The 23,377-nt window shown below is 42.2% G+C and overlaps 1 protein-coding gene across 4 annotated transcripts in view; it reads left to right on the forward strand.

The window, feature by feature from the left end:
• STYX (serine/threonine/tyrosine interacting protein) overlaps positions 1-21,029 on the forward strand; it is a 36,281-nt gene extending 15,252 nt beyond the window's left edge. The window contains exons 2-12 of one of the 4 annotated variants that reach the window (XM_061462551.1): positions 2,229-2,430; positions 12,748-12,780; positions 13,635-13,688; positions 14,821-14,918; positions 15,931-15,991; positions 17,324-17,360; positions 17,891-17,930; positions 18,020-18,070; positions 18,681-18,753; positions 19,709-19,802; positions 20,514-21,029. In XM_061462551.1, coding sequence (XP_061318535.1) covers positions 2,374-2,430; positions 12,748-12,780; positions 13,635-13,688; positions 14,821-14,918; positions 15,931-15,991; positions 17,324-17,360; positions 17,891-17,930; positions 18,020-18,070; positions 18,681-18,753; positions 19,709-19,802; positions 20,514-20,587 — 672 coding nt within the window. In that variant the 5' untranslated portion in view covers positions 2,229-2,373 and the 3' untranslated portion in view covers positions 20,588-21,029. Of the gene's footprint in view, positions 1-2,206; positions 2,431-12,747; positions 12,781-13,634; positions 13,689-14,820; positions 14,919-15,930; positions 15,992-17,323; positions 17,361-17,890; positions 17,931-18,019; positions 18,071-18,680; positions 18,754-19,708; positions 19,803-20,513 lie in introns of those variants that run through there. The other 3 variants (XM_061462548.1, XM_061462549.1, XM_061462550.1) reach the window with 3 other exon arrangements.
• Positions 21,030-23,377: the final 2,348 nt, after the last annotated feature.

Consider the following 23,377-nt stretch of genomic DNA (forward strand, 5'->3'; position numbering starts at 1 on the left):
GTTATTGACAAAAGCATCTAAGTGGGAGTGTGGAAACTGATAGCAGTTCGATGCATCAGTTTTTGATTATGGCTTTAGGGGTGGTAGGGGAGAGGCATAAGATGGATTTCCTTCCCAATTTCCCATTTCAGTCTCTCTGTGGAGGCAGGAGACACCCACTATGATTTGAACCTGTGCCACTTCAAATGTGAAGTGGTGGGTTGTGTACTTCTGGAGCTCTGAAGAGGGCTTTGCCATGCACCTGATGAGGTTGGAATTTAGCCATAAACAGGTTGTCTTTGTATTCCCTGGGAGTTTACTGCTGCAGCTGATTATCCTAAGTGGATTATGTCAGGCATGCTCAGCTGACAGATAAGTACATTAGATGAGCTCTAAATTTACCAGGAAACACACTATTTAACAGCACCTCCACAGCAGTTCTAGTAGCAATGATTTAATTTATCTCTTCATCACCACAAGACAAAGCAGGTAGCGTAAGGTGTAGAACAGTTACAACAAAACAACAACAATATTTTTGCGTTTATGTGGCTAATGGTTGTTACAGACCTTTTTTCCTGCTTAGTATGAAAACTTCCTATTGTGACTGTGTTGTGGTTTAAGCCCAGTCAGTACCTCAGCACCACCCAGCTGCTTGCTCGCTCCCCCTTTATTCCTCCCTCATGGGTAGGAGAATTGAAACAATGTAAGCCCCAAGGTTGAGATAAGAACGGTCCAATAACTAAAGTATAATACAAAACTACTACTATGGGAAATAATGAGGGGACAATATAAAAATAGAAAAGGGGAAAAAAAAATAAACACAAGTGATACACAATACAACTGCTCACCATCTGCTAACTGATACCCAGCCTGACCCAAGCAGTGATCTGGGCCTTCTGGGTAACTCCCCCCAGTTTCTGTACTGGGCATGATGTGCTGTGGTATGGAATATCCCTCTGGCTAGTTTGGGTCAGGTGTCCTGTCTCTGCTTCCTCCTGGCTTCTTGTGCCCCTCCTCGCTAGCGGAGCATGACAGACTGAAAAGTCTTTGATCAGGGTAAGTGCTATTGAGCAGTAACTAAAACACTGGTGTGTTATTCAGCATTGTTCTTAGACTAAACCTGAAACACTGCACTGCACCATCTACTAGGGAGGAGAAAAGTAACTCTTAACAGCTGAACCCAGGACATTGTGTCAGGAGTGCAAAGATGCAAATTTGGGGGTTTTTACCATAACACCTTTCAAGTGCACTTGTACAGAGCTGCTAGGTCTGAATGGTACAGCCATGTGCTTGGAAAAAATGGAAAATTAAATAAAAGTCAGTTTCTGAGTGTTACGTGATGTAAAGGGACCTTGGAAGTGGGTAAAACATAGCAAACCATTTCCGGAAGCCCTGGGAATGGTTATAGTTCACTTTTGAAGTCTGGGCCAGAAGCTAAGGCTACCAGCACCTATATCCCGTGATGCCATCTGGTGGAACCTGCAGTTTTCTTCCTATGCTGTTTCATTTTTAATCTTTCAGTGGAAGGAAATTACAGTGCTGAAGGGGGTGAGTATATGTTTAAATAGTTTGGGGTTATACCTTAAGAGTCCAACAGAGCATGGGACTGAGGGACCTCAAGCTAGGAGGAAAGGTGGATTCCTGCCCCAAGACTCATATATCAGAGGGTGTCCTGTGCGCTCAAGAGGACCTGTTTGAAGATGGCCCCGTTTGTGGCATCAGCTAAAACCTGAGGCAGCCATCATCTTCCTGATGGTGATAAAGCGCGTGTCTGCTCACCGGAATAGTTTCCGTGTAGTGCGAGGAGCAACAGGCGACCAGCACCGGCAGGGCGAGGGGAAGGCGGCTGTATGATCATCGTTGGAAGCTTGAGGCGCTTCAGGCCTGCACGTCCACCGCAGAGGCTGCACCTCGCTGGCCGCCGCCGAGCTGTGGTGAGGAGGGGGGTGCTGCTGATGGAGCCCTAATTGGGGTTAGCGAAGGAGCCGGCGAACGCGCTCCGCTGCCCCAGCGCTGCCGGGCCCTGAGGAGCGAGCGAGGGCCCCGGGCCCCGCCCTCGGGCCGTTGGCGGCACCGCCCCCGCGCGCGGCGGCCGTTGTGGGCGGAGCGACCAGGGCGGGGCGGGAGCGGCGCTGGAGCGGAGCCTGGGGGCGGGCGGAAGGGAGGGAGGGGGAGCGGCGGCGGCGGCGGTGGGGGCGGGGGGGGAAGAGGCAGCAGCAGCGGCGGCGGCGGCAGTGGCAGTGGCAGCGGCAGCATGGCGGCCGGGCGCGGGCGGCCGAGCGCGCCGCCGCCTCCTCCTCCACCTCCTCCTGCTGTTGCTCCGCCGGAGCCTGTGGGCCCGCTGCCCAAATAGCCGCCCTGCCCGGTCCTGCCCCGCCCGGAGAGCGCCCGGCCATGGAGCTCGCCAAGCCGGCCTTCCCCGCGCTGCCGCAGGCCAAAGAGGACTCTGAGGTGAGCGGCGGGGTGGGGGGGAGCTGCCAGCGGCTGCCGCTCAGCCTTGCCTTGAGAGAGTCGCTGCCGCGCCAGCCTCGTGCGCGCCCGGCCCCGTGTGGCACGGCTGCTCCCCACTGCCCCGCGGGGCCCTGTCTCCCGCCGGTGGGTCCCCGCCGGGTCGTGCTTGCCGTTCTCTTCCCCGTCCTCCCTTTCCCCTGGCCGCAGGGACCCCCCTGAGCTCTGAGCGCAGCCCCCGCGGGGCTCCACGGAGGCGCAGGTCCGTCTTGTCCCTTCTGTCCCGGTGTCACACCGATCCGCCCGCCGCTGTGCCACCCCCCGGGATCACCCACCACATCCCCTGGTCCTGCCTGCCCTTTGCTCCCTCCGAGACGCTCTTTCCTCCTGCATGTTCCCTTTGGGGTGCATCCGGCCTTTCCCTCCCTGCCGCCTGCCTGCTCTCGGTGCTCTTAGCGAGCCCTGCCTGCTGAAGAGGGGGTGTCAGCCTTCACAGAACCCCCGGGCCATCTCGGCTGACCGCTGCTCCCTTGGCTTTTGCCCTCTGATAGTGGCCCCTCGTGTGTTCTTCTGTGTGGCACGGCCTGGCTGTTAGCCGCCCTTTTGCTTTCCACTGCGTGTTCTCCCTTTGTATGGTCACCAGTCCTGTCCTCCATCTGCTGCTGGCTGCCTGCTTGCCTCTCTGTACGTGCAGAAAGGTAATGAGCTACTAGCAGTGAGGACCTGCATGCCCCCTTCCAAACAGTTGGTGTGCATGAACTCTTAGATACTCCAGAAACAGTTTGGCGCTCCAGTGAGTCTGTTGGGAAGGCATTTCAAGAGCCAAGGCTTCTCTGCAAACTAAGGCAGGTGGCAATATCTGCCAAGACTTAGTTGCACCCTGTGTTGTGTCAGAGGAGTCGGGCCAGTGTGGTGTCTGATTTCTGAACTTGGCTTAGCTTCTCAGTTCTGACCCTGAATACTGGTGGTGTGTTTTCATGTGTCACAGACAGCTCCGAGTGTCCCGCTTTGATAGCCTCAGGTACTTCATGCAAAATGTCACTGTGCTCACGTGGGAAGTTGATAGCATCTAAGCTCTTCAGAGGTCTGTAGGTTGTTGTGTGTTTAATAAACAACAGTGTTAATTCCTGTTTTAAGAGAGCTATTGTTAAATGCTGTCATTGTGGTAAGTTACCTGAAATATGGAAAGTTACCGTGTCACTTTCAGTTTTGTTGTTAAGACTTAGTATTTTCTCCAGAGTGTGTTTAGAAGGAGGTGTTTCTAAGTTGTCTTGGCTGTTTTCAGAAAGCTGTGATCCGTTTGTATCTGAACACAAATTATATAGCACTCTGTGAGATTTATGACTTGGGGTTTTCTTAATATTTTTCCTTTGTGGAGAAACCATCCTATTATTGACAGTTATTCTGAAAATGGTCAACTCAGCCCAGATGGCTTTTGGAACCTGTTATAACTAGAATGGCTGAAAAGGCATGTGCTGTTAAAACAGTTAAAAGCAGAAGTCATTGCCAGTCTAACAATTCCTAGGTGGTGAAAACTGAAGTTATAATAGCAGTCAGAGTGGATTTTATTTTTTAGCTTTTTTTGTGGTTTTTTTTTTTTCATGCTGTGTCTCTCAGTGGCATTATGTATAAAATTTGAGACCTTTGCAGGCTGCAAAACCAGAGCAGAGAATTTCAAGGACTGTTTTTTAAGCAAAACCCTAAGATATTTTTCTTCCCAACACCTTACCTCTGTGTCTGACTTAATCAAAATACACTACAGTTGGAGTACCTGGGGGAAGCAGGAAAGTTAAACCCAGTGGGGAATGTCAGAGTTTTCTTGTGGAGCTAACCTCTGAAGCAAAGTGTAAGAGACTTCAGCCTTTGGCCCAGTTCTTAAGAAGATGCTTTGGTAAAGCAAACTGAGGAAAATAGTCATTCTGCCCACAAAATGCAGTTATTTATGGGAAGCTGAAGATTATCTCTTGTGTGTTGCAGTGAGGTGGTTCTCTAATGAGGAGTATTCTCCAGTAGTATTTCAGGAAGTTGGTTGTGTATGGTTTAATGGTGTCTTGGTAGATTTGAATTCAAGATATTGTGGGGAAGAAGGGGAGGGGAGACAACCTGGGGAGTCCCTGATTTACTTACTGATACAGGCTGCTCAAGAGTAAGGGCAACTTTGTGGTCATTGTAAGGCAATCTTAACTGCCACCGCCCACTCTCTTCTCCCTACTGACACTAATAACCATGTGACAGCTTAAATGATAACAGTAATAATAATTCCAAATCAGTGAGCTGATCTGGTTGACTGCACAGCTCCATGCTCCCTAGTTGACACAAGAAAAAGTCAGTGTGTGGGCAAGGCTGTGTGACGGGTGACAGCGGCCTACAGCTGGGTTGACTTAGGCAGACTGCAGACGTGTACTCTAAATAAAAAGGCCAGTTTCCTGGCCTATAGATTGTTTGCGATGTCACTAATCCATACATAGCATTACAAATTGCTGGTGTTTTAAACTACTTGGGTATTTGTACTTTTTGAATGCTGGTGGTATTTCCCTGCTGGAGCGAGTTGTGCCACCTTTGCATTCCTAATCTGATACCATCTCAGCAGCTGCCCAAGCAGAAGCTGGTTCTTCTGAGAATTCTTGGTCAAATGTGCCACTTTGAGGTACACATATACTATGAGGCATGGGGGGAGTTCATTCAGGTGGTGAAACCGTGTATTAAAAGCCAAGCACAGACAGGTACTGGCAAGCGTCTTGCCACGCTTCGGTGTGTCAGCGCTGGCTGGCCTGTGATGCTTCCTCCAGCCTGCTCTTGTGCACTGAGTTGTCCAGTTCTGCAAGGTGAGCTAATGAGGTCTGGGATAAACCAGCTTCCATCTTTCACTGGTGAGTCTATAGCACTTAAAAGCCAAATGGCTTTTTACAGGTCCTTATGCCATCTGCTTCCAATTTTTGGATGTTAAAAATGTAACCCATCATTCTTGAAAAGCTGAAAAAAAAATCTGCTATATGCCACGAATGGCTGTAAACTACATGTTTAATGATATTGAGTGTGTCAAAGTCTTACAAGTAATAGTGATCTAAGCTTAGATTTATGTCTTTTTGTAAAATTGGCATGCTTTCCAAGGTAAGGCCTCAAAAATTTCTTAAATTTGAGAAGTGCTGTGTATTTTTTCTTTCCCCCAATATAAGCATGTATGGATAAAGACCTGTTAAAGGAGGTCGGGTTAGTAACGGTGCATGCTGCATATTAGCACTGAGATGGTACTTTGTGAGAGATGGTAAATAAGGACTGTAATAATTCAAAGAATTTAATGGAAATTATTTTCCCATTAGATTGTCAACAAAAAAAAAGTGGAAAATAGTGCTAGGGTATATGTACTGGGAACACAGCAATAATTACCAGTTTATTTCTTTGTTAGAATATGAGCATACTTGTTTGCAAGCAGGCTGAGTAAACTAGTATTTGTGATGTATTTAGAATGGTTTTTAGAACTCTCCATGGTTTTTGTAATGGAATTATCAGCTTATTGACTAAGCAGTCATATTTGCCTTTTTATTATGTGTCAAAACCGAGCTCTCTTTAGTGCATGATGGAATTTACATTTCTTGACAGCTGTATTTAGTCTGAATGCTAATGTATTTTTGACTGCTTTTTAAAACCCTGGTAGTGCAGTCCATCTAAAGGTGGAACAAATTTCTTAGCTTTTTTACTCTTACACAATAAGAAATGCAAATAACCTCCTTAAACATAGTGATTCCCCTCCTCTGCAGACTCTTTAAAATAAGTAGGAAGCCTGTATTAGAATATTTATTTTACCTGCCCACATAATAGAGCAAAAGAAATTTTACAACAATTGTGATGTTATGCTGGGAAATGTAAATCAGGTGACAGATTTTGATCACGACTCTGGGATACTATCAGCCTATTTTGCATAGATCAAAAGAAGTGCAATGTGACAGCTAAAGTCGAGCAGTCTTGTGAGCTGTGATGAACTTATGCCTTGCGTCTGTGGGAAGCCCATTGAAGTGCATAGGCATCCACACAGACATGAAGGGGGCTCACAACTGGAGCAGTTTGTAGAACTGGGGACTTAAAGTATATATATATATTTTTAATTAAATGAGGATTATGAAGAGACCTGCACATTCCTTGGCTGCCTCAGTGGACCCCAGCTCACTAGGCTGTAGTTTAAAAAACAAAGGCATGAAAATAAGATACTTGCTCCATTATAAACAATTCTCATAATCTGAGTTCACTTTTTCCTTTACCAGTAAAACTTGTTCATTAGGGCCCACTCTACAGATTCTTTGTAAAAAATGAATTGTCAAGAACCTTTATTGCAGTGGGTATCAATGGGGTGAAATATTACTAGAAGAAAATCAGATGGGTCTTGGCTTCTGTGCAAGTCTATTTAAACAAGAAAAGAAATGCAAAAAGTGTGGCAGTCCTGCCAGTTGTCTGTGTGCTTCAAAGAAGGTGAAGAATTCCACCTTTGTGGCTTTATTGTGCTTTAATAATTATAGAACCACAGAATAGTTTGGGTTGGAAGGGACCTTCAAATGTCATCTAGCCCATGCAATGAGCAGGGAAATCATCTAGATCAGATTGCCCAGAAACATGTGCAGCCTGGCCTTGAATTTCTCCAGGGATGGCACATCCGCCTCCTCTCTGGGGAAATCTGTTCTAGTGTTTTACTACCCCTATTGTAAAAAAAAATAATCTATAAAATAAATTCAGTTCGCACATAATGATATGAGTTCATGCAAACATTACCGCACTATGCAGTGGTGCGTATGTAGTTAGCTAAATGAGTTCCATCAGAACAGATGATCACTATAATGTCTCAGTTCTAAAGTAACAACAAAGATCGATTCTGTTATTGTTATCAAACACAGTACCACTTAAAAGTGCTGATGAGCCTGTGTGCTAATCGGTATTTCACAACTTAGTAGAGGTATCTGTTTGGACTGATGTTACAGAATGGGACAAATAAGAAACGTTTGTTTCTTATCTGTATTATGTTTCTGATTTCCATTTAGTTGCCTTAGTCTACCTTTTATCCTTTTCTGTGGCTTGTGTTTCTCTTTGCTAAAATAACCTTTATTTTCCTGTTGTATGCTTCTTCCTTCCTCTCTCTGCTCTGTCATTCCCACCTGCTATTGTTTTTCCTCTCCACCTTCCTGCTTTTGTATTCCTTTGTATTTACAAAATCAAGAATGTCTGTACAATGAGAACTTCCCATTATCTGAATACTCTGTACAAATAAACAGAAAGCACTGTTAAACACTGCTTCCCAGCTTATGCTTACCGTTCTTGAGACTGACTGAAGCAGGATCTCTGACCAAGGGGGGACTTGCTGTTATAGCAAAGCCCATCTAATAGCTGGCTTTGCTAAAAAGCAGCTTTACCCATCCTGCCAACTACCCATCCAACCATCCAGCGTTGTCACCAGTTTTGTCCTAGTGCTTATCTGACCTGTGGTGACCTGGAGCGGGGAGCTTACTTGGTTGACAACCAGCTTTGCTAAAAAAGCAGTTAGTTTGGGGCCATTAGAATTTCCTGAGCATGGTACCATAGGATTAAACAGCTGTGAAGGGGTGGGAATGAAACCTTGCCCTTGTTTGTAGTTCATTTTGAGGCTCTAAAGTAGCACGCTTTGCAGTGAGAGATGTGACAGTTTTCAGTAATATTCAGATATTTTTCTTTAATATGTTTTCAGTACTTCATTTTATGTTTTCTTGTCAGAAGATGGCAAATGAGTGTGCTCTGTTACTTGAAATACTTCAGTATTTCATGATTTTGCTTGACATTTGTTCTGTTTTACAAAAAGCTTTACTTTTGCGCAGGTCTTTAATGATAAAGTCCCTTCTCTCCCTTTTGTTTGACTATCAGCTCTGAGTATATTTTCATTTTCCAACATACTATCCAAAGTACTGTCAGAACCAAGATGTGATTTCTTTTAATTGTGTAAATTAGCCTTAAAACTGCCTCAGTTACATATAAAGCTTTTGCATCAAGGTAATCATTAAGAGATCAGGACCCATCCACAATCCAAGCCGTAGCCTGCTTAAGGGGGGTGTGATAGCAGTATTGGCAGTTAATATCATCATGCACTCTGACTGTTCTGATTAGAACATTGTTTAGCTGAACTTTAATTTCCTATACAGAGTGGTCAAAGTTAGAGCTGAGAGATCAGTTAGCCAGAGCAGCTGAAGGAATTAAAGCGGGTCAGTAGAATGTGTGGCTGTCATTGCCGTAACAGTTGTCTTCAGCTTGATTTCACAACTTGTGGAAGAGTGTTGTATCAAGTTTGGAGAAAAGACTTTGAGTGTTACAGTTTATGTGCATATTCCACTAGACAGGGAAACAAATTTAGGCAAGAGGATTCTGACAGCCCTAGATTTTTGAGGTACACAAGGAAGGATCAGTCACGGGGAAGTGTTACTGTGATGAATTGTGATAGGAAGAGAAATCAGTACAGAGAGGTAAGTGATGCTGTTAATCAGCAGCAAAAGAGCTGTTTTGAGTGTTGGAAAAGGGTCAGAAACCTGGTGTAGTTAGGAAGGCTTTCCTGGGAGTTGTGTGCAGCTTTTCAAGAGGAATTGAAAACAGGGAGAGTCGCTGCAGATGGTGGCTGCTGCCCAGGGATGCTGAACGGATAAGTGACAGCAGCTAAAATCTAGAAAAGATAGTGGATTCTCCTTCTTTAAACTACTGGTCTGATTTATTTTACTGGTGGGTTTTTTTCTGCACCTTTGAAAGCATCTTCCTTCATCTAGGGCAGTCTAGTTTTCAGGCTACTAATTATAAGGCAGCAGGAGTTTAGCCGTAATGATGAAAGTGCAGTACTGCGGGTTGCCTTCCAACTAAAGCTGAGCTTCATCAGAGACCAACTGGGATATACTGACTAGAATATACCTTTTATATGTGGGAATTAGATGAGTCTTCAGACGTCAACTGTCAGTTAGGAGCCAGTTAAGCAATTTCACTAAATTGCTTCTGGTGAGGCATGTGCAGATTACACAATGTACCTTGCAATGCTGTGTTTAAAAAGCAGTCATTGCTTTTGTGCAGATGTTGAGCATAGACAAGTTTCAATGTTAGGGATGTGAAACTAATACAAAATTCATTTTATGAATTTTTGAGTCCTAGCCAAGGTCACTCGGGGAAAATCCACATGTACAGGCATTTGCACATGTCGGTATAAGACATTAGGGGAGTTTTGCCATTAAACTGTTCTTCTAAAGAAGAACAGGTATAGTTATGGCAAAATACCAACAAAATAACCATAATTGCTGGCAAAGTAATTCTCTGTAGTTTAGATATTGCTTACCAAGAAGCAATTTGTAATATATACAAGTCTTACTCATTCTTATCGTCAGTTTATTTCAGTTAGAGGCTGGCTGTAGATGGGGAAGGGAGGGCTTTGAAACATGCTTCACTCCCTTTTCTCTTGCCAGTCAGTCCATTTTGGGACAGTAGTTGAAGTGCTTTATGTAGTCCCTGGCATTTTATTTGTGTGAATCCAAAACAGCAGATATGTGCTGTGAACACCCTCAGCAGAACAGCTGCGCTGTCTGTTGAACTTGTCCATCAGTGAATCACAGTCAAGCTTGGGAAGGTCTGTCAGAGGTGAGTGGCTCCTCTTATCAGAGTTTTAAAGACTTTGGAGTTGTGGGGGTTAATTTTTGCATTCTTTCTCTTTACTTTTGTGTCTTGTGAGAATTGAAGGTGGTGTTTTGGTGTTTCCCGGGAAGTTGTTGCCTTTTCTGAAGAGCCTACCAAGTACTTAGCAGCAAGGTCTGCTGTTACTTTATCCAGCTCTGGCATCATCAGTTGTTTTCTTAGCAAAAATCTTGTATTTGATCTCTTAAAAACAAACTTTCAGTTGTTATTTGTCTGATGGGTGGTTCAGACAGTGTGGAAAACATGATTGATGAATGAATTCCTTAAAATAAGACCTATGCTTGGACTCAGCTTACATTCATAGATTTACTTTTACATAATTTTGCACTGGAATAATCTTGTGTTGTTGGTTTTAGACACCTTGAAGGGTTGTAAGGAATCACCAGAGTCACTCTCAGTAGTTTGTGTACTTGTTTCAGATTAAATGTTTTCTGCCTGCATCACCTTTCAGATATCTATTTTGTAAACTAAATCCCACTGAAAACTGTATCTTTTAAGCTTCTTGATTAACACTGAAGACTAATGTCTGGAGCCAATACTAACATTTTTTTCTTGTTCAGAATATCTGTGGCATCTGTTGTCTTTTGGGTGTTGATTTTCCTTTGGACTGTATATTGCTAAGTTTTCACCTACCTACTTTGCACATTTTACAGCTGTTGGGACTAGCACAGTTTCCTGCTTCTGATGCATTTGAAAGAAATATTTGTAATGTTAAGTCTCCTTACCCCAAAGTGGTGATGAATTTGTGTTGTTATTATGCTCCAGATTAAGACTTCTGAATTCTACAAATAGCATAATAAACCCACTGAAGTGTTTAATACTCCTGGAGTATAGCTGAAGCTTTTCATAGTTTATTACTGTTGCTTTTATACTTGAGAAAAATTGGGTTTTCTTGCTTTTTGATGAGCAAATGATGCTTTTGTATATGCAGTGAGACACCTGGGTTATGCTACTAAACACTCTTATATTAACCCAAATATCTGTATCTGTTCCCAAAGGATACAATTCTGTAAATGTCATCCTTTTGTCACAGGTTTTCTAATTTCTACTATCAGGAGATTTTATTATTACAGCTGAAACATGCAGAAATAATTTAGCTGCATCTCTGTATCTTTAGCAAAGGCCTTGTCGGTGCATTTATTTCTCTGCTTGTACTACCATTTTAGGTTGTAGTCAAAGAATTGTTTTGAGTTGCTTAATGTTTGTTTGCTTTCTCAGAAATACCTTCCCAGACACAGTTCAGGTGGTTTCCAGAATATCTTTATTGATACTAATCCCCTCTATAATTCCACCTCTAAGAGCTAGCAAAACCTCCCTGTGTTTGGGGGAAGCACTGGATTTTTCTTGAGTGTCTTGGTAAAAAGAGGGTTAACATGCAATACCAGTACAACTGCAGGTGCTGGGGTGGACAGTGTTGCAGTTTGAGGTTGATCTTAGTGGAATCCTGAGCTTGTTTCAGAGGTGCAATATCCAGAGTTTTAACTTTCTCATAGTTTTGAGGAGAACATAGCAGGAGTGACATACGGCAATGTTTTTTCTTAGCTGCTGGTGTGTGTGGAGTGAACAACAGAGTTATGTAAATATATGTATGCATTTGATTTGATATGCTTTAACTATTTCTTTTTATTCTTTTTTTCCCCCTCCAGCTGGTAACTGTGATCTCAGATACAACTCCTTCGTGTGTGAGGGTCAGAGAATGAGTAAGAGCCTGTTAATAGAGGACGGTGGGAGTTGGAAAAAAGGAAAGACAGGAATAGAGCCTGCCTGGACATTTTTCTGTTCAGCTTTGGCAGTTCTGTAAAGTGGAGCGAAGGATAGAGATGTTGATCCTGGCATTTGCTTTGGGCAGTTCTGAGAGACTGAGGTTAATGATAGTAAACAGTTGAGGTGTTTCCCAAGTAGTGAACCCTCACAGACTGAGAGAGGGTCTGAGGTTCTATGGAAGGGTGTGATGTGCTATCTGTAAATTAACTGAAGAGAAGCATCATGTCCTTGTGGCTGAACACGAGTGTATGCATTTACTGTGGAAGGATCCTTCCCAGTGTAACTGTCTGGGGTGGAGAAAAGTGGAGATTCACTTTAGTGGCTTGCTGTGCTCATGGAGAGCGTGAGTTTCTAGAATTGTTAATCCTAAATACTCAAAATGCAGTTAGTTTGAATGTATTGGGTGGGGCAGTGTAGTCTCTAAGGGAGTTACCTGCTTTACATGTTATCTTCTAACTGTTTTGTCAGTGGCGGTAGGAATGTGCCGGGCAAAATGTAGCTAGTACAGAATGTTCTAAAGCTGCCTTCCTTTCTCCTTTTTTTTGTTGACCTTTTTACTCCAGGGGGAAGCTTCTGAGCAGAAAGCTGAGGTGCGGATGTACAACACTGGGTGTTCTGCGCCGGCTGGTTCACTGATAATGTAGTGAGCTTGAGGCTTCTTCATATTAGCTTTCAAAACAGCGTTCTTTGCGCATGAGTGTTCCTGGTATCTGTGTGGAGAGTTAGTGAGCGTAAGCACCATGCCTGGTGCGTAGCAGGTAGCTTGTACAGTCTGAGAAAATAAATTCCAAGTTATTTCTATATCATGCCAGTACAGATCTCTGCCTGAATGTGTTTTTCCCCTTGTGTGTATATGTAGTTATGTTTTATTTTATTTTTAAGGATTGGACCTATCCCATGAGGAGAGAGATGCAGGTATGACACGCTTTCATTTACCATTTCAGTAACAAAACATGTTGTGTTCAGTGAGTAAAAGAAAGTGCCCTACAAGGGAGCAGGTACCAGAATTAGTCTTGAGGGGTAAAGTGTCAAGCAGCACCATGCAAGAGATGAGGATTGCTAGCTCAGAGTGCAGCTGGGCTTGGATATCTGCTGTACAAAGACTTAAAAAAAAGTAGTAATTTTGTCCTTCAGAATCCCCCAAATACTACATTTTTAGCTTCGTGAATGTTCTTAGGAGATGACTGCTAAAAATATATTGGCTTTGCTTTTTAACTTAAATTTGGTTGGAAGTAAGTGTTCTCAAGTAGGACGAGCAATTAAAATTTTCCTACCATGGTGTCAGCCAAATCTTTGCACAAACAAGTTCTACAGACCTACATGTCTCTATTGGTGGGGCGATAAAGGTTTAAAAATGTGTATTTTCCTACTACTAGGACAAAGCTAGCAGACTTACCAAGTGTGTATGATTTACCATGTGTGTATCTTTTACCATGAGAGCAATTTGGAATTAATTGCAAGACACGATTATACACAAACTTAAAGTTCCCTTCATTTGATCTGGGGCTGGGTAAGATGCAGTAATCAAACTGGAACTTTGTCCAAATAAAGGACTTGATTCCTGTTCCAAAACAAGATCTACTGCAGAAAGATAATGTTTCTTTTATTTTGCCAAACTGATTTTTTCCACCTTATCCTGTTATAAATGACGCTTGATAACGCATCTCACTAATATGTAAATCTCTTTTCCATGGCCATAGTCTGAATTGATGTATTATTTCAAATAATATTGACTTGGTATTAAATGTCTGTGTTCTTCTGCCTCCTAGGAAATTTTACCTGGGTTATTTTTAGGCCCATATTCTTCAGCTATGAAAAGCAAGGTATGATTTTCAGAATAGTGTCTCGTAAGGAAACTTTGCTGTGGCGATTTGATTTGTTACTGTGGCAATATGTTTGCGTGTTCATCTGTATGGGTGTAAATTTGACTGCAATCCTGAACTGGAACATGAAGAATGCCAGCGCAGAAGTAATACATGGTACATTTATGGAATGGTCCTTTTAGCCTGTGGGATTATCTGACTGGGGCTGGTGTCAATGCCTCCCCTTTTCAGGGTGAATCTGAAATGCCCTCTCAGGCACATGCTGGGCAGTTGACACTTAGAAGACTCTTTTCCTTCACAGTGTTGTGAGCTAAAGGGTTACTTCAGGAAGAAATAATTCCTAAAAAATAGCCCTGATGAAATTCTTTTCATGTGGCCCGAAGTTTGGGATGTGTTCATATGCGCACACATGTGCTCTCTCAGTTCAGCTAGTCAGCTCTAACTGCTCCTTACAAACCAGAAGTGCCAATTTGAAGTGACTTGCACACTAATTGCAGTGAGTGTTCATGAGTGACCTTTTTGTGCTATAATTGAGTCTTATAATCAAGCTTGAATATAACTTTTCTTAGGAAAAGGTGAATAATTTGAGACATGCATGTTCCCGATCAGGCAATCTATTTCCTTTGCAAAAGCATTGCAACATAAATCATGTATGTGTGAGCAGGAACTTGCACATACACAATAAATAAGGTGAATTGCATCTACAACAAAGTTAAGCACTGCTAAGACAAAGCTTGTATCTGCAAACTTACCTCATAGTTTAAATGATCTTACTTTCAGCGGTCTGATTCCAACAAGAATCTGGTGTTGGATGTAAATTTCTACATCATGTAGGGACTTGCCATTTCATGCAAAGTGAAAGGTGGGCCAAGACAAACAAGTTCATTGAATGCCTTCTTTACTGCCTGTTCTTTTTGTCATTGTCACGAATGCCTTTTCTTGCAGCTCCTAATAGTCGTGTCTTGTCTTTTTTAAATACAACATTTTTCACAGTATGCTTTGAATACTAGAAAACCAGCTCTGGCTTTCCTTGAACCCTGTTGTGTATTTAGGCATAGCTTTTCTTCTATTGCTCTGCAATAGATGGATTCCATAATTTTAAAAATAAGTGTGCGGTTTTGTTTTTCCACAGCTACCTATACTTCAGAAACATGGAATAACCCATGTAATATGCATACGGCAAAACATCGAAGCAAACTTTATTAAACCAAACTTCCAACAGTTATTTAGGTGAGAAATGATCAAGATTTTCTGTGTTAGTGTTCTTTCCAAATATTTTCACATTGTCAAAACCTGTTGAAAAATGTGCTAAGGCGTAGACATACTCTTAAATCCAAACCATATTCATCCTAATAAACTCCAGACATAGGCAAGTCTGCAAATGAGAAGTATCCATTACCTTGCAGTAACTGAGAGACATGAGACCCTGCTTGGGGTGTGTGTAGTTCTGGTGTCTCCAACATAAAAGGGATGTAGAGCTGTTAGAGTAAGTCCAGAGGAGGCCACAGGGATGATAAGGGGGCTGGAGCACTTCCGGTATGAAGACGGGCTGAGGGGAAGTTTAGCTTAGATATAAGGAAAAAGCTCTTTACTGTGAGGGTGGTGAGGCACTGGAATGGATTGCCCAAAGAAGTTGCGAATGCTCCATCCCTGGCAGTGTTCAAGGCCAGGTTGGACAGAGCCTTGGGTGACATGGTCTAGTGTGAGGCATCCCTGTCCATGGCAGAGGGGTTTGGAACTAGATGATCTTAAGGTCCTTTCCAACCCAAACCTTTCTATGATTCTTTAACTGTCTAGAGTTTTAAAGCTGTTAGTTGTGAGTACAGTTTCTCCTGCTAATAAAACATTTGAGGTAACTTAATCAGAATGGTACCTCTGAAAAAGTTGCATAAAGCCCCAGAAAAGAACCCTGACCCATATTTACAAACTGATGGGGAGCATGTGAGTGTGTAGTACTCTGCTTTTAGACTTGTCTGTAGCACAGCACTTGTGAATTTCTTCTCTGAGATGTGATTTTTGTCAGGGGATATCAGAGCAGGTTCCTCACATCCTTTTCATAAGGACAGCTCCAGAGGTTGCTTCACTGTAGAAATTCTTGATCTCGGACAAGAAAGTACAGCCAGGAGAGTAGTGCTAGCGTCCTTCTGCAGGTTTGAGTGAAGTGAGGTTGAATCAGCTGTACAGGGACTTGTAGCAACAACTCAGTAGTACTGTGTACTCATAGCAACTGTTTTCATTGTAGGTATTTAGTCTTGGATATTGCAGATAATCCAGTTGAGAATATAATACGATTTTTCCCCATGGTAAGTATTTGTGTGTTCATGTGAATGGATTGGGAACGGAGTTGCCCAGTAAGAGTTTTCTGAACTAAAAAATACTGGTTTCAAATGTGAGATACCCAGTCAGAGGTTCCTGGAGGGGCTGAGAACTCTTATGTGACCTTATTGCCACATTAGTAAGTGTAATTAACATATTTTTACAAGTATAGACACTGAGGCAGAATTCAAAGGGCTGTATCTTATTATGGTCTTGGGGAGGGGGAAAAGGGAGGAGTAAAAAAGACTGGTCTCAAAACAAAGAAGGTCAAGAGAGGATGCTGGAGAAAGTGGCCTGTAGGAAACTTGCTTTTTGAGCTCAAGAGTATTTATATCTCTTGTATCAAATTCAACAGGATATCAAGCAAAGTTCAATAGAAAATAGGAACTAGATAGTGTAATTAAGTTTTACAGCATCTTGAGGCATGTTGAGGAGTTAAAAGGTAACTTTACATTAAACAGTATCCATCACATACTAACATTTGGAAATAGAATAAACGCCTTACATTTCACCTATAGTTTTATATCTTTAGGTTAGGTTTTTTTGGTACTTCCTCCACCCAAACCAACCAACCAAAGCTCTTCTCTGCCATATGCAGGTAGGGCAGTGGTCATGTTTTTGCAGAACAAGGCACCAGATCAGTTGATGGCTTATGGCTTTTTTTAAAGTGTAATGCCATTTAATCAAATATCTTTGCAAATCTTGCAGCTCTGTATTGGTATATTTTTGAGTCTAGTCTGAGCTTTCCCTACAATAAGTTATTTAGCTTTTGCTTTTTGTCTAATCAGCTGTTTCAAGCTGGCAGTATTCCACAGACCTCATTACATCATGTCTCACAAATCAATTAGACCTACTTCTGTAACTGAAAATACCATTGTGGAACTTTGCTACTGACACCTGTGTGTTCCTAGGGGTCCAGGCTGTATTGCTGCTGATGTGTGGAGGATGTTTGTTTGTGGTTTTGTTGTTTGGGTTGTTTTTTTTTTTCCCCCAACTGTTCAGCAAACATGTTTGGAAGTTACTTTTTATGATAGTGACATAATATGTGACATAGTGATTGTAAAAAGCACAGTAATGGAACTTTATGCATTTTGTTTCTGGCTTCACATTAATTTTTCACTGACAATTTTATGGATAGTTAAATGTACGAAAGAAATAATGTCCAGTTGAAGTGGTGTCTAAGTCTATATAAATAGATCTGTATAAGAGTGTGTTATTGTCATTTTATATAAAGACAGATAAAATTCTGCCAAATTTAAGTGCAAGTAGCAGTAACATCTAAAATAATGTGAAACTTCGAGTCTTTTTCTTTTTTGTAGACTAAAGAATTTATTGATGGAAGTTTACAAAGTGGAGGTAAAATCATTAATTTTTTTCCTTTGTTTACTAATATGTTATTAAAGCTTTAAAGCTTTAAAACTTAGTGATCTGTATTAGAGGCTCTTAAATATTAGGTTTTCTTATATTTGTGGGTTTATTGTGCTTGAACTATCAAAGTTCGTAGCAAACTGATCTTTCCTTTGCCTCCTACTGGAAAACAAACTTTGACTATCTGGGGTTTGGGTTGGTTCCCCCCTTTTAAACACAACTGTGTTCTGTGCATGAAGTTTTTTGTCCTCTCACTAATGCAGGGCTAAAAATCTGCATTGTGGTCCTGGAATGCAGGTTCTGCTACTCAGAATCCTCTGAGGCAGGGATCTGTGCTTCTCTATCCCAAGGCAGTAATGGGCAAAGTGTAGTTAGTAATCCAGAGTGAAATAAGACGCAACTTTTATTTTTGGGACGTACCTTGCTTCTGTGTAGTTCTCCATAATGAGGACAAAACCCTACATTTCAAAGAATTTTCTACAGTCTATACAAGTTGTTTGTTTGTTTTTCCTTCTTAGGAAAAGTTCTTGTCCATGGAAACGCAGGGATTTCTAGAAGGTAGGAAACCATCCAGCCTGCTTACTCTTTTTTTTTTTTTTAAACAATGGAAACATCTTTTACTAATGTTTTTCTTTGTTTCTTTTCAGTGCTGCCTTAGTTATTGCATACATAATGGAAACATTTGGGGTGAAGTACAGGTAAGAGCAGAGCATGGTCACATAGTTAACCATTTGCCTGAAAAGGCTGGAGTGAGAGAGCACTTAGTACTGATAAGAGGCCTAATATATCTGTAGGCATTAATGTTTTAATTCAAGTGGTGTAAGCAAATAGTAACTTTGGAGGGAACTTAAACAGTTGTGTATTGATGCATAACCCAGTTAGCTACTGAGATTGAATGAAGACTGTACATGGGGCAGATCATTCCATTTCGCTTCATTGTAGATCTGTTTACATCCTTTCTTCAAGAAGCAGGTACCTGCTGTTAATGGAAACAGGATACCAGCCTAAGCAGGCAGATGCCTCGCTGTAAAACTATAGGAAGGGCCCCAAGAGGCTGTTCTAAGTAGTGTGTTGAGAACAGGCCAGCAAGCCGACAACTGTAGGTAGGCCTGGGCAAATAGTATTTTACAACTAGTATTATTTTACACTTCCGCCCAAACAACTTCAGTTGTATAAACTGGTTCTGAGGAACAGAGGCTGTATATTTCCTAAGAGCTGGTAATTGGAAGGAAGACTCCTGAAACCACACAGACTTCTGTCACTGTCTGTTTTCCACTCAAGTATTTTCTCTCTCCTTCTCTTTTTAAGGGATGCATTTACGTATGTTCAAGAAAGAAGATTCTGTATTAATCCGAATGCTGGATTTGTCCATCAACTTCAGGTGCCTTTTAGGGTTTTGGGTTTTTTTGTCTGGTCATAACTCAGAAGCCATTTGATGAATCACCTTCATACAAAACAGATGTTTCTACTTAGGTTTAACATTTACTGTAAAAGTATGCTTCAAGTAAATGTCAGAAGCTAAAGTAGAGCTTGGGAGGAAGATGAGTGGGTACCCCACTTCATTACACTTAAGCTTTAGACAAAGCAAATCCAGGAAGGGAGGAGAAATAAAAATCCTGGTTTGTGCAGTGATTAAGAGGCTCTGAAACAGCTTAATTGATGGCTAAGGAGAGTGCTGGGTCACATGGGAAAATGCTGTGGTATGCATCGGTGTCTGGACACTCGCATTCCTAGGTGATGAAATTCACAAATCTGAAATAGCAAATAGCGGTATCATAAAGTTGCTTTATTATAGTCAAGGAGTCTGTTGGGTGAACGGTGAGCAAGCATCAGGACAGTATGCTGAAACAGGTTTGCAGTGTCTCTGCTATTACTTCAAGATGATGAGTATCTCCTGAGGGGTTTTTCGACTGGGGGTTTGGTTTTTTTTTAAGTAACTCCTGGAAAGAGTTATTGTGTAGTACTGAAAGTGTGACAGGTCACTAGAACACAACTTGAAGGCCGTGGTTTGTCCTTGTAACAGATCTCTGAAGCTACTGTATTCTAAGTTTGGTTTGTTTCTACTGTCCAAATTGGGAGCAACAATTTCTCTGAACATTCTCACAGAAGTTTTGGCTTTATTTTGTAGTGAAAGTTTACTTTGTTCTCTTTTGCTCTTTTTTCCTGATGTTTTTGTCTTTCACATCAAAGCTGCAAAGAACTCTCCTGTAAAATCTCTGCCTTACTCTATAAGCTACTCTCTAGACCATCTTAGTGAACTCTCTGAATTAGTCCTTCTTGTCCTTACAAAGCGTTATACTAAATTAATAGCAATGTGTATTATTAAACTTTTTCAGGAATATGAAGCCATCTATCTAGCAAAATTAACCATCCAGATGATGTCACCACTGCAGTTGGAGAGATCCCTCGCAGTTCCAGCTGGTACTACAGGTCAGAAGCTGCGTGTTGTGTGTGATGCCGCCTGTCTTACGTGGTGTCATGAAGTGACTTTTGTACTCCCTAAGTGAACCTCCAGCAGCAGCAAATCTCCAACTTTTGGGAAGGGGATGGCTGCAGTTGGTGTGTAAATGATGTTCAAACTTCAGTGTGCAGTATGCGTATTCTGTTTTCTTATGTTTGAACTTCCTTCCCTGTGGCATTTTCTGCACTTCCACACCATGCTGGAGAAGGGCCCTGTCCCTCAAAAACCCTGAGTGTGCTGGAGGAATCAAGAGTGACAGGTTGAAAGCAGCCAATGTTCATGATGTGATTGCTGCTCTTAAAATAAAGGCAGTTGCTCTGAAAAGTGTTTTGTTGTGTCTTTAAACAGTTAATGGGGGATGAGGGCATGTAAAAGCTGTTTTCTCAGTCATATAGAGGTGTGCCAGTAGTAACCCCTGCTGAGAGTCAGTGGAAATGGAGTCTGGGGGAGATGTAAAGGGAGTGCAAGAAATGACAGGTTCTAGGAAATTTCCTTTCCATGTGGAGAAATGTGAGGGAAGCAGAGTGGTGTCAGCATCTGGCTGTCCAAAAGCAGAATGTCTTCAAAGGGCAGAGTCCCTGCCAGAAGACAGTAACAACTGCCCTGTAGTCTTCCTCATAGCTGTGTATTGTGAGAGCTGATCTTTTCAGATGTCTCCTCCTTCCTTTTGCCTTTTGCAGGAAGTTTAAAGCGAATGCACGAAGAGGATGAAGAACTTGGAACCGTGCATGTGGCAGCAGCACAGAATGGATGATATTTGAGGACAAGCACTGTTTTTATGGTGAATTCCTGCCGAGAAAGGTGAAGAAAACTAGGAGAAAAAGAAAACAGAGTTGTAAGCAAAACAATGAACACACACATAGCTTCCTTTCAATTACATGTTGCTTCCAGATGTAAATCTGCCTCTGCAACACACTAAGCATCATTTTTAAGATGTTGGACTTCTTGAATGAATAGATGGCACTGATTGTTTTACTCCTTTTTTACACTTTACAGTTTTATTCTAAACCAAGATTTTTGGACTTGCAAAGAGGTATTATTGCAATAATGCACTTTTCATACTTGAAATTTCTTTATTTGTATGATATAAAGTTATTACTTTAAACAAAATGCAAGCTGGGGGGGATTTGTTTATAAAGTTATTTGTGTAATTTATAACAAGAGACTTTAGTAAAGAAAAAGTTTGCTAAAACTCACCTTGTTCTCAGTATATATTATGGTCATGCTTGTAGAAATGTGCTTTATGAACTTCACTGTGCGCTACTACTGGCAATTGAGCAACAGCAGTGATATAACGGGTATGTAATTCTTTACCTTGTTATAAACCTCACTATATCTGAATTATTTTGAGGCTGACACTCCGAGATCAATTTGAAACAAAATACCTCTAAAAACCTCACCTTGTTTTATGTAAGTTCAGCAATACTGATTACTTAATGAAATAGTCATGTGCTGAATTAATAGAGAGCAGCTACTGATTTTACACACATCAAGACTGAATTCTCTCAGCTAGTGCTGAAAAGCTGCTTGTTAAATTAGTTACAGGATTATTTAAATTGAACAAAACAACATGATCCATCTCTCTAGTAGAATAGAACATCTTCAAACTGGTATTGAAGTAGTAGTTCCCTTTGTAAAACAATAATTGCATCATTGGAGGTAAAATTTGGGTTGATGCCTGATAATTGAAGCCCAAAGCATTGGCCATAGTAGTATCAAGAGCCAAAGGATTCACCACAGCTCTTCTAAAGCTTTAGAGTGAAGTAAGGCTGCACTATCAGTGCTTTGAAGTTCTCAAATTGGGAATCTCCAAGGCCATGAAACTCTTCTCCCTTCCGAGCAGCATTGTGATAACCTCTGGTTTGCAAGGACTGTCCCTGTTCTGCATCTCTGCTTGGTTTGCCAATAAGTCTGTTGCAGAAAAGATGTGAATGAAATGATGGCTCCTTAAGAGCACTGTGATGACTGAGCAAATGATGGAGCTGTTAGAAGAACTTGTGTATTTGGGAAATCTGAACTTGTTATTGGACTGTATTTTAACAGGGCTCAGGAGAGCTGAATCAATATAAAAAGCACCCAGGGATCCAAGCATCCAGCTCACTCGCTGCATGCTGATACAGCTGTTTGCCTCAGAACAAGCAACCTGTGGGGCAGGGACTGTGAGGGCAGATATCTTTGAATTCCAAGGCATGAGCAGCCATTTTGTACTGTGAGGATCATTTTCATACTGCTGTCTTCTGGAGGGTTATCCAGCAGCTTGTTTACTTTGTAGGAGTTGTGCCTCACTTTGTGTATTCAGGGCAAGTTGACCACACCTGGGACTTGCTGGTCTTTGCTCAGTCACAGGTCCTCTGCCTTGTCTTGCAGCTGAGGGACAGTCCCTCCAGAGCAAGTCTGAGCTCCTGGCCTGTGTTAAGGCTGTGACATGTACTTAGCAAACTCTGGTTTGAAAGCTCCAGCCTGGTTTAACTCATGCTGCCAGAACACACACTGGTGACACCCAAGGAGGAATCCTCCTGGTTTAAGGCTGGGCATTGAGCTGAGCCAGGATACCTGGGTGAGGCTTTATAGCCCAATAACCTCATCTCCTTTGGGATGTGAAGGCCCTGGAGTGCTGCACCTTGGGAGGGCTAACAGCAGAGCTGAACCTGAACCAGTCTTCAGCAGTGCTTTCCCTTTACTGCTGCTGTCCTCTGCCACTGATGCTTGTGATGGAGCAATGCAAATCTTCCAGAAAGAAATCTTGGAGAAATGTATGATGCTTTAGTTGGGAAATGTTCAGCTTTAAAAAGAAAGTATGACTCTTACTTCCTGCAGAACTATAGCACGTCAGTGTTAAACTGACGGATTTGCAGTTGTGTGGTTTATTACATGCTGTTAACTGACTCTCTAAAAGAATGCTTCAGAGCTGTTGGGAAATAGGTTCTTGCATGTTTCACTGCTTACACTGTGTGGCCACTGTGCTGATGCAGTGGGGTCTGGGGCTGTTTCTCTTTGCACAGCTCACCAAATGATGCCAGCTGTGAGGATGGGAACCAGCTCTTTGCATAAAATGGCTGTTTTAGCTCCCTTGGGAAGGGTAGTGATGAAGCACAGATGGAAGAGTGCTGGTGATTCATCTGTCTCTCCCCTGCCAGAGAGGCTTGTTCATGTGTAGTCTGGTTCTGTTACCTCACTGGGGTCCTTGTGCTTCCCTGGGGAGACCGTTTCACAAACCAACAAGCTTCATGACTAAGGATTTTCCACCAATCCATCTTTCTTTTTTTCAAGCCATTGAAAAGCCTTCTGCAGCCATTGTACCTGCTCTGTGCACATAACAGCCTCTCAGATCCTAAGGGATTCTGATTAGTTTTCCTTTTACCTATTATTCTTTTTCTTAATATGAGACCCCTCTGGCTGTGGGTCTCATGTAGTTCTCTGCTAGTAGGTATTCCCATCACACCAAAGGTGGTAGCTGGCAGTAGGGTGTCTCACTGTGGCCTTAGACTGTCAGTAGAGGTTGAAATTATTATCCTCAGATTCACACACAAAGCTGCAGCACCTG

The sequence above is a fragment of the Pezoporus flaviventris genome, unplaced genomic scaffold, assembly GCF_033815535.1.
Source record: "Pezoporus flaviventris isolate CSIRO_AGI_PZ_B2104156 unplaced genomic scaffold, CSIRO_AGI_Pfla_v1 ptg000035l, whole genome shotgun sequence".
Lineage (NCBI taxonomy): Eukaryota > Metazoa > Chordata > Aves > Psittaciformes > Psittacidae > Pezoporus > Pezoporus flaviventris.